This window comes from Solanum dulcamara, chromosome 8 (genome assembly GCF_947179165.1).
Source record: "Solanum dulcamara chromosome 8, daSolDulc1.2, whole genome shotgun sequence".
NCBI lineage: Eukaryota > Viridiplantae > Streptophyta > Magnoliopsida > Solanales > Solanaceae > Solanum > Solanum dulcamara.
Genome location: NC_077244.1, coordinates 6,406,557 through 6,417,932, shown reverse-complemented (window position 1 = coordinate 6,417,932; position 11,376 = coordinate 6,406,557). Strand labels below are relative to the sequence as shown.

The window sequence follows — 11,376 nt, the reverse complement described above, 5'->3', positions numbered from 1 at the left end:
TGGGAAAGTTGAAATAAAAATGGTAAGGGAAATAAAAAATGGGATAGTTTCCTCTTACTAAACTCTTCTCTTTTTGGTAATTTTTCTTCTTTTTTTTTTCCATTTTTTGTTGTAATAAATAAATAATAATAATTAAAAAAAATCGGTATTCGGTATTTCCCGAATACCGAAACCGAAATACCGAAATCAAAATACCGAATTTTATATTTTAGTACCGAATACCGAACCGAATTATCAAATATCGAAATAGTCGGTTCGATTCGATAATTCAATTTTCGATATTTTATGCCCAGCCCTAGATATTTGATTTACACTTTTAAATCATGTATTGGACTTTGAATATTAATTTTAAAATATATAAATTTTGTATTGAATATCAGATTTGATACAACAAATATTTTAATATTCAAAATATTCGAAATTTTTATACCTTATATACATCCTACAAATATTAAATATGTTCAATATTAATAAGTCCAGTTTCCACAAGTTTAATTTTATGGCTAAAAGCTCAAAAGTAAAATCGAAAATATAAAAAAAGGACAGTTCGGTGCATTAAAACTTCTGCTATGCTCGGAGTCTAAGAAAGGGTCTGACCACAAAAATCTATTGTACGGAGTCTTATCTTGCATCAAAATATAAAATATTTAAAATGAAATTGTCTTTTTTTTAACTCACCTACGTGTCAAAATAAAACAATTCCATTACACGACAAGGAACAGATTTGATGTTGTAACCGTCACTTTATTACTACTAACGTTTTTTGTTTTGTAAGGTTAACCACGATTACCGAGGTTAACGCCGTTATTTATCTACGGTTCTCCGTTAGTCACTGAACTTATCTACGTTATTTTTTTTAATAAAAGAATATAGGCAGGTAATGGTGGAGCCAAAAGAAATTAAAATGCCACGTCGGATTATTATAAAATCCTACGTGGCATATGATCCAAACCGTCACCACTTATTTGTAATCTCTCAAGTTCTGTATTATCGTGGGGAATTATTTCATAGAAATAATTATTTGCCCAAATGACTGCATTGCCCTCATAAAATAAGTTATGAATTTTTGCCACTGAACTCTCAATAATCATAGTAATTCATTTCATAATTACATATTTATGCATATTTAATAAATTTATATATATATATATATATATATATATATATATAATTGAGGTCGTTCAAATTCATAACTTATACTCTATCTTCGCCCTTATACATGTATTAGATTGATCGCAAAAATATATATTTTATATAAAGATATTCTAAAATAACTTTTAAAGTACGAGATTATAAAGAAATAATACATACTCTTTACTATAATAACAATAACACAAGTGTAGTATGAGGGGTAATGTATATATAGATATTAACTCACGTAAATAAATTATTTTTAATAGATTCAAGTAAAAACACTATAAAGATAAACACTACAACAAAAACAACTGTTAGCGGCAATAAATATGCACATTAGTAAAGAGTGTTAAAAATTTTACCGGCATTAATTAATTGCCATAATATTCAATATCACTATAGGCTTTAGCGATTTTTACAAAGAGTGTTAATTGCTTTTAAAAAGATATTTTTAATGACAATTAAGCTATTATCGTTAATTAATTGATGCTAAAGATCATTTTTGATATAGTGAAACATGCAGGTTGACCAAATTTATTCATCAACCTGATCTATATATAAATTATATATATATTAGGGATACAACTGGGTGAGTTGGCTGCGTATAATAGACCTTTGTGGTCGGACCCTTTTGCGAACCCTGTGCATAGCGAGAGTTTTAGTGCATTGGACTGCTCTTTCTTAGGGATACAACTGGGTGAGTTGGCTTAAATTTGGGTGGATCAAGATAACAAACGATTAAAATTTAATTCAGTCTAAATTTGTTTGGGTTGGAATGAGTCAGGTCAAAATAGGTTAACTAATGGATTATAGAATGGGTCAAGAGCCAATCCAAGCCAATTTTTATTAAGTTTAATTATTTTATTTATTCTTTAAAAAAATTTTAGTGTCTAATAAAATTATTTTTTTCTTTATTATAACTATATATATAACATAATAAATTTTTAAATTTTTTTTTAAAAAATATTTTGACAAGATTTTTCATGAGTCAATTTGAATTAATTACATATTAATTCAATTTTTAATGGGTTGAGCTAAATATGAACTGTTTAACCCACCGTAAACAGATTGCGTTTGATTTTGTCACTTCTAATATATATTATACTTGAATATACAAAATTTATATATTTTTGGATATTGAACTGTAATTATCCCAAATTAATAGGAGAAAAAATGAAGACTTTTTTTCCCCCTTTTCTCTTCCATTTTTGTCGGATTGTACAAGAAAGGGATAATTTTGAAGACACAAAAAAAGAAAAAAAAACTTGAAAAAAAAATTCCATTACCCAACGTTTTTACTTGATAGTGTTTAAACCAACCAAAACCAACTGATCCGTTTGACCTTCCACGTGTCAACATCAAGTTGTATATGGGCCTACCATTTGGCAAAGAACCGGTCTTTGAGTAGTTTTTTCACCAGTGACCTGCTATTGCCAGTGAACCGACCGGTATTTTACCGACAGTTCCGGTCACGGATGTCAAAGTGTATAAAGAACTGGGGTTTAAGGTAATGTTTGGAGGTGGTTTTCAGAGGGTTTTTGCGTCATGGAACAAAGTCATTGCTGAAAAAAAGATTAAAAAAATTGCATTTCACAATTTTTGATTACTAAGTATGTGTACAGAAATTGGGTGATTCTTGAATATTTTTTTTCTGCTGAATTTGATGAGAATTTGGTTGCTATAAGGTGATGTGACATATTTCTTTCTTGTAGTTTGTATAAAGTTTCAATCTTTTGTTCAACAGTTGAATGCCCTGTTTGTTTGGTTAGGAAAAAATGGATGAAAAAGTAGATAAATTCAGAATTTCTGTGGGGATTTCATGGTTTTTGTAGGGAATCATGATGAAAATTTGGTTTTTTGAGGTGTTGTGATGGTGATGGTGATGGTGATAGTGATCCATTTCTTTATTCTTTGATTGCAAACTTTTCATAAAGTTACAATCTTTGGTTTCAGAGCCTTGTTGGGTTGGGGAGAAAAATCTTGAGAAATTGGAAAAAAAATGTTGAATTTATTATTTCTAAGTATTTCATGGGGGAATTGTGGTGAAGTTTGAGGAAAATTTGGTTGCTTTAAGGTGATTTGATTCATTTCTTTCTTCTTTCTATGCACAATTTGAATAAAGTTCTTATCTTTTGTTTGGTACTTGGTTGGATTGGAGAGAAAATTCTGACAAAGTAGAAGAAACTGTTGAAGTATTGCTTTTAAGTTCTTTGAGTATAGCTTTTCATGGGGAATTTATGGGTTTTGGAGAAAAAAATGGTTGCTTTAAAGGTGATGTGATTCATTTCTTTCCTTTTCTGGTGCACAATTTGCATAAAGTTCCAATCTTTGTTCAGAACCTGATTGGGTTGTGGAGAAACTCTTGGTTTTTTCTGCATCTCTGCTAGCAACAAAGCATTTCAAGAATTGAAGCTTTTCCCTTTTTCCTAAGTTCTTTTCAGAATTTTGTCCCCAAAAAAGTTTTTCTGTTTCTTCTGTGAGAAATCAGGGTGTCTTAGATTAGATCTATTGATCTTTCCCAAGTGGTTTCTTGAATTTGCTAGGTTTGGTTTAGTTGATCTAATTGCTTTCTTTTTATATCATCTTTGTAACTTCTATTTTCTTGATTTTCCCTTCAATCTTCGGGTTTATGGGGAGTTGGGATTCATTGATTTCATTAAGATTTGCATAATTACTTTACCCTCATGAGGAAATGGCTTCTTTCCTCTTTTCCTTTTTTTGAGGAAAAAAGCAACAGGTTTCTTTCCTTCTCATCAAACATGTCATGTTGGAATCACGCAGGGGCGGAGCTACAGGGGTGCAAGGGGTGGCAACCGAACCCCTTCGTCGGAAAATTGCACTATATATACTGCGAATTTTTTTATTCATGTACAAATATTATTTTTGCATCCCCTTAAGAAATGGAGATTGTGGATCAGTGGATAAGACGCTTGTGATTGAGCTCGTGGTTGCGGGTTCAATTCTCGGCTGGCGCCTTTTTTATGTTTAATCAAAACATGTTCCTTTCTGCCGTAATGGTGGTGAAAATCTTTCTTGTCATTCTTATAGTTCTGATTCAGTGATTGTTGATTCTTATGGTTTCTTATGATTGAGATCTTGTCATTTTCTGTATAGTATTAATTGGAGGGAATAGCTTCTTTTGATTTTGAAATTGGGATCAGACTTTTTTTATATGCTTTTGGATTGGATAGTTAAAGGTTTTAGGATATTGCGGCAGTTGTTGTTATGGTAAAAAAAAGTTAAGAGTATTACCTTTTATAACCATCATTTAAGTGTCAATCGAAAAAAAGACTAACTTTTCCGCGGGTTGAATTCGGGTTAAAGTTCTATAATACAAAGTGCCAGTCTCTTAGGAGTTTTTTCTTAAGCTGGCATTAATCAAAGTGTGGACATTCTGTTGTGTTGCCTTTTTGGTTCCCTGATTTTTTACACTGATGTGCTTGATTTCCAATGCTTTTACCGCAATGTCTTGAATCGTGATTTGTGATCTGGCAGGTTTCTTCTTTAGATTATTTCGCGTACTTGGACTGCTTCTCCGGAGGGATGTATAGATATGAGGATTTTGTACTGTAAAGTAGATCAAAGACTGCTGGTGTTTTGTGTTTTTTGAATGTTTAGTCCTATGGTTTCTGAGATATGGTGTTGCATAAGAGGTTAGATTATGGATTCAATGGCTATCAGGTGCCTCATATTCCCCGAGCTACGAGATCATCTAGGGTAATTTCACTTTTCATAGGCAATTATTATTTCACCTTAATGATTTGGCTTGAGGTACTCATTCTAATCTATTTCGTTGTCAATTCTTTTAGGGAAGGGGAAAAATTAGGAAGAAATCTGATAGCAATGAAATGTGTGCTTTTGACTTGTTGACTTCTGTAGCTGGGAAGTTACTGCTGGAAGGAGAAAGCACTTCAAATTCTACTGGGAAAGATCGGTCTGCAGTTGTGAAAGATACCGCTGAGACTGTTAAAGAGGATGAAGATACACCTTTAAAAGAAAATCCTTGTAATGAAGGTTGCCAGGAGCGGGGGTTCTTCATTTCTCAGATTGTCTCAAAAGCTCCTGTGGTAAAGCATTGTTTAAGCAAATCGACAGATACGTTATCTGGACCAGCATCTGTAATTACAAGTTCCGATTGCTTGGAGAAGTTGGGTTCTGCAGAACAATTCATAAATGATGAAAGCAAATTTGAAAATGGGAACTGTTCTACTAAGGTAGAGGAGGAGGTATCTGGTGGTGGAGATTTTCTTAGTTGTACATTAGGTGCTGAAAGTAAAAAACAAGTGAAAATCGACCTGTCAAGTTTTGCAAAGATTTCAACTAATAAGAGTACTGCAATCTGTAGTTCAAAATTTCCTGATCCTTGGGATAGGAAGCATTCAATACATGTTACTTCGGGCAATACTGTAAAATTATCTCTATCTACAGACCGTGATACTTTTGGGTCCTTTCCAGTGATCCGGAATGATGTACAGTTAACTAAGAAAGATGATGATGAAAAATCTTGTGGGTGCACTCAACCTAGCACCAGAAATAAGGCCTTCAGGCCGCCACCACGTGTAGGAGATTGTAGGATGCGGAAGTTAGAGGCATCCAAATACTGGAAAGTAAATCCACAGTCTGATGATGAGGGACATGTCAATGTTGGTGAGTGTTTTTTATTGTTTACTTCGCTTCTGACCTTTAGTTTTTAACTTGCTGGATTTGACATAACAAGCATCTCTCCAGATAATGAAACAAGGCATGTGTACCAGAACAGGAAAAATGGCTACATGAGTGAAAGGTCTCAGAGGGATTTTCCTTTCAAGAAAAGAAAGCTCTATTATAGTAACTCGTTTTCCAATTCCGATGTAGGGAGTAGTGATGGAATCTGTAGTTCTCCAACAAAAGACTTAAATAGAGATGCATCTGGTTATAGTTTAGCATCTTCAGGAGGTTTGTTGTCTTCTTTTGAAACCTTGCCTACAGTGAAAAACATGCACATTAATCACAATCATCACTTGCACATGTTGGTGTGTATGCATTTCCAGTTCTAATTGGTACCTATTCCCCTCTGCATATGGACTCCGACAGCCCATGCAGCAACTGGGACGTCAATCCCCAAAGGAGCTCGTGCATCCTTCAGGTCTAATGGCTCCCATGGTGAGAAGACCTTCTTTTGGACTAATCAATGATTCTTTTGTATTCCTGGCAATTTGTCATTTGAAGAGTTTCTGATGATACAAAGATGTTTGTCCACAGTGAAGCTCAAGATCAAGTCTTTCAGAGTTCCTGAGCTTTTTGTTGAGATTCCGGAAAATGCAACTGTTGGTTCTTTAAAGGCATGTAAAACTGTTAATTTTAAATAATATAATCTGTTCACCTAAATAAGGTTCTAGTTTCAGTAGTACTGCTGCAGCATTCTTTGTTTCTCTTTTCCAGATTCAAACATAGAAATTCACTCTTTATGCTTTTAATACTCTGCAGAGGACCGTAATGGAAGCAGTGACGGCAATACTTGGTGGTGGGCTGCAGATTGGTGTAGTTTTTCAGGGTAAGAAGGTTAGAGATGACAACAAGACCTTATTTCAGGCTGGAATTTCACATGATGACAAACTTGATGCTCTTGGTTTTACCCTGGAGCCTAGCTCCTCTCGAGCTTCCTCACCTCTAGGTCCAGAAGGTCGTTCTCGTGCACTTCCTTTTGAGACACCTCAACCACTAACAAGGTATTTCATATGCTCGACGATCTTTGATTGGCATTAGTTATAATGTAGCCTTAAGTTTCACTAGCTTAATTTTGGCATTCGACTAGCTGTAGTTAGTCAATGGAGTTGGTGCTGCTTCAGTTTATTGATGAATTAATTCTTTTAAATGTATGCATGTCGTTATTGTGTAGTTAAAGTCTCCATTTGCTTTCAACTCGGGACACTTGAGATATTGCTACTCTCTTTAACCTTGTTAGTCTCTCGTTCCCTTCTCTATCTGATGTTGCTTTTTGTGGAAGGTGGCAGGTCCTTATTCTGGTCTTCCTAAAACCTTCTAAAAAAAATCTTGATAAGCTTTCCATATATTTCTTAGCAGGTGCTCACCTGCTCCTATTGTTATTCGTAATGGAAAACAACAGGAGACGTATAATGCATTCCCGGATCATCCAGGAACAAATTTGAGCAACTTCATTGAAAGTGATCACGATTCAGCTCCATCCCCTCCTGATGCCTCTCTGGAGAAAAATGCTGCAGATTCAAGAGGATTGGTTCCAGTTTCTGCAATGGATGCAGAAGCCTTGGCTGTAGTTCCAATGCGAAAGCCCAAGCGATGTGAAACCGCTCAGCGTCGAATCCGTAGACCTTTTTCTGTTTCTGAAGTGGAAGCACTTGTTCAAGCTGTTGAGAAGCTTGGAACTGGGAGGTATATTGAAATGAGCCATACTTAAATTTGTATCTTTCAATAGTTCTATGCAAATGCTGACCTCAAAGTTCCTTTTGTCTTTGTTATCTTACAGGTGGCGTGATGTCAAAATGCGAGCTTTTGATAATGCCAAACACAGAACTTATGTTGATTTAAAGGTACAAACTGCACTAAATCACTTGCATTTCGACAACTCACCTTCCAATTGTTGCTTTGCCTACTTGAATCAAGGGAACTAGACTCTTAGAGTGTGTTTGGTAGGAAGGAAAATGTTTTCCAATGTTCTCATATTTGGGTGGCTTAAATGTTTTTGAAATTGTTTTCCAAATCAACTTATTTTTTGAGGAAAATGACTTTCTTGGAAAACATTTTCCAAAACTCTCCTCCAACCTCAAATTACAATGTTTTCTTTTTACCCCACCTCTAATATCACCCCCCTCCCGTCAAAAAAAAAATTTAAAATTTCTTTTTTAAGAAAAAATTAAAAGTTTATTTTTGAAAAAGATTTCACATTTTGAAATTTTTATTTTTTTACCCATCCCTATCCCGATCATCCTACCCCAATTTTTTTTTAAAACTTTACTTTTTTGAAAAATATTTCAAAATTTAAAAATTTCATTTTTCCCCACCCCACCTGCCCCCCCCCACCCCACCACACACAACAAAAAAAATTTAAAAATTTATTTTTGAAAAATATTTCAAGTTTTGAAAATTTCATTTTTCACCCGCCCCGAACCCCATGCCAGCCCACTCAACCCCCCCCCCCCCCCATCCCACTCCCAAAAAAATTAAAAAGTTATTTTTTTAAAAAAATCAAATTATTTGAAAGTTAGATCTGGAGTCGAGTGTTGTCGGATTTTGGTTCGAAAGTCGGAATCGAATCTAAATTTGAAAGACAAATCTTGAGTTGAAAGTCGAGTTGGGTCCCAAATCAAGGGTCGGAATTGGATTCCGAGTCAATTACTAGGGTTGATTTTCACATCAGAAACTATTTTCCTAAAAATATTTTCTAGTCTCTAGCAAAAAATAAAAGATATTTTCTAAAAAATATTTTCATTCACTAACCAAACAATAGATAATATTTTTCGAAAAATATTTGTCACTCACCAACCAAACATGAGAAAATAAGTTAGAAACTAACTTGTTTTCCAGGAAAACATTTTCCATGGAAAACATTTTCCTTCATACCAAACACACCCTTAATATGTGACATTTTCCTCCAGTTTCCACTTTAGGCTTCTTTTCTTGATTAGCTACTTATTCGTTTCCACATTTAAATGTGAATTCTGGAGGAATCGTGCTATGAAGTTTCCATTTGTTGCTTCCTTAAACAGCTAACGATAAATACAGAGCGATATATGAAATTATTACCATAGTTGTTATTGTATATCAATTTTGTGTTGCATTTTATCTATCTCTAACAATAGTTGAAAAAAATACTCTATGCATAAGCTGGAAAGTAGAAGGAAAATGAAGTTATTAGTTATCCTCGTGTTTAGGCCTGGCCGCCTGGGCAAAGAGCCAATCCACCTTGGGGCTCGGCCCGGTCCAATTAGTTCCAAAAAGAGTCCGGGCTCGATTGAGCTTGGTCACAATCAGCTCAGCACGATCTTTCTGCTTGGCCATTGCTCGGGCTCAGTCGAGCAGACTCAATTAATTGTGTGATTCTTGTTTTGAAAATCAAGTTTGTTCCTTGTATGTCTAATAATCGCGTGACTTTTCATGTTCATGTTTCTTCAGGACAAATGGAAAACACTGGTGCACACAGCACGAATATTCCCTCAACAAAGGAGAGGTGAGCCTGTGCCTCAGGAACTCCTCGACCGAGTCCTCATTGCTCATTCTTACTGGTCCCAACAACAAGCTAGGCAACAGATGAAACATCAATCTGAGACGCGTCTTTTGCTTTAATAAGGTTGTAAAGGATAAACTGGCTGCAGTAACTTGAGGAAGATAATAAGTAAGTAGATGGGGTTTTGGAGAATTTTTTGTTGTTTTGTTAATAATAAATATTACAGTGTAAAGATTGTATCACACAAGGGAAGTAAATTAGTTGAATTACATTTAGCTTCCTGCAGTGGAATCTGTTTTCCTGCATGGATAGGAGGGGCAGTTGGGGGTTGGCACTTGTACATGTTTGAAAATAAAGTGCTTACTAACACACTAATTTTTGTAATCTGCTTAAATTCTTGGTTTTTTGACAAGAACTTTTTTTTTGTGGGGGGTAGAAAGGGAAAAAAGATGGTGTAGCTGTTTATTGATTGTAGAAAACTTGGTTCAATGTCTTGTAGTGATTCTCCACTTCTTTTACATGAAAAGTTTCAATTCAAGACTTCTTTTTTTTTTTGTTTTCAGACAGATTGATTATCTTTTGGTTGATTTTGTGTACTTATAATATACTACTGTTTCTGAGGTGTAATTGTCAAAGATGTCCAATTTTTGATATACACTAGGGTAGGTTGCCTCTATTCCTTTTCCAGGTTTGGAACCCTATACCTATACAAGGGGCTGGTCTCGATCTCGCTTGGTGGTACCCTAGGGGAAAAACAGAGAGTTTAAGTTATATACACTAACGTGTGTGACGATGTAAATAAATTTTACATTATCAATGTAGTTTAGCTTGTATTATTATATAAGTTGTTACTATCTTTAACTTGCTCATGTTCATGCCTACTCCAAGGTATTTTTGGTGTATGTAGTCATCCTTATATAATGTTGAATCTAGTTCTAACTCCTTTTGAAAACTCATGGAGATACCATTCAAATTTTAGTGGAGACAAAACATTGTTTATTATGTTTTCATCTACATAGTATCGATATTTATGCTGGTGGAAAGTAACACATATTCGTTGAAATAGCGTGAGTCGTTAAGATACATACAAACTAACACTTTTTTATTTCAATTTTTGATTCTAGAATGACTACATATATTGTTCTTGTTATAGATAAATGTTTAAATGAACTATACCTTCTTAAGTACATCCCTCCTTGCATGCATTTGTTGATTTTCTATATAATGAGAATTTTAAATATATTATATGATCGCACAATATTTTATGATTTTCGAAGAAATTTATAGCATTTATCTGCTAATGTGTAAGGTACATATCACCATTATGGAATATGCTTTATGTTATGGATAAGGGAAATTTGAATAACATCAAAATAGATGTCAAGATTTGCAAAGTAGGCCCTTCAACTTTTACTATGTGATTGTTCGACCCTACTAGTGCTTTCACATCCAAAATAAAAAACTAAAGAGAATATTCATTTCAAATTTTTTGATACTATTAGTGTAACACTCCGGAATTTTTTCGCAAAGACTCGAACATTTCTTCACGTGTGTGTAGACTTGAACCGAAGGACTTGTAATTTTATATATGAGTTAGGATTAATTCCTAAGTATTTGAAGTGTGTTAGATGTGTTTAGGGGTCATAAGGGATCTCTAACACCAAACCGAGTCCAAAGAATTCCAATCGATTAAGTTTGCGGATGAGTTAGTATAAGGGTCAACTTCAAACGATCATATCTCCTAGAATATAATGAACTGGGTGGCCTACAACCTACCAAATTAAAGGTCTTTTAGTCTTCTTTCCAACGCCACCAAGATTACAATTTTTGGAGTTTGGAGTCAAAAGTTATGACCATTTTACTACAGACTAGTACTGCAGGAATTTCAGGCCTGAGAGACCACTGCAGGAAATTTAGGCTTGGCGCCCGGCGCCACTATAGCGCCAGAAAATAGCCTCAGTAGTTTGGTCCTTGGCGCGACACGCCACTATTAGATGTGCATCGTTTTAAGCCTATTTTGGCTTGGCGCTGCAGTGGCGCGACGCGCCACTATAGCGCCA

The 11,376-nt window shown here is 34.7% G+C and overlaps 1 protein-coding gene across 7 annotated transcripts; it reads left to right on the top strand.

The window, feature by feature from the left end:
- Nucleotides 1–2,658: 2,658 nt before the first annotated feature.
- On the top strand, nt 2,659–9,853 carry LOC129899304 (telomere repeat-binding protein 5-like). Of its 7 annotated transcripts, none has more exons than XM_055974220.1 (10): nt 2,659–2,744; nt 4,630–4,851; nt 4,944–5,781; nt 5,863–6,069; nt 6,208–6,276; nt 6,376–6,455; nt 6,601–6,842; nt 7,195–7,524; nt 7,619–7,682; nt 9,265–9,853. In XM_055974220.1, the coding sequence occupies exons 2-10, from the start codon at nt 4,771–4,773 to the stop codon at nt 9,433–9,435; spliced, it is 2,082 nt and encodes a 693-aa protein (XP_055830195.1). In that variant the 5' UTR covers nt 2,659–2,744; nt 4,630–4,770; the 3' UTR covers nt 9,436–9,853. The 7 variants fall into 7 exon arrangements, with proteins under 7 accessions (XP_055830195.1, XP_055830193.1, XP_055830199.1 ...); XM_055974218.1 differs by having other exon boundaries at nt 2,665–2,819; XM_055974224.1 differs by having other exon boundaries at nt 2,666–2,819; nt 5,989–6,069.
- Nucleotides 9,854–11,376: the final 1,523 nt, after the last annotated feature.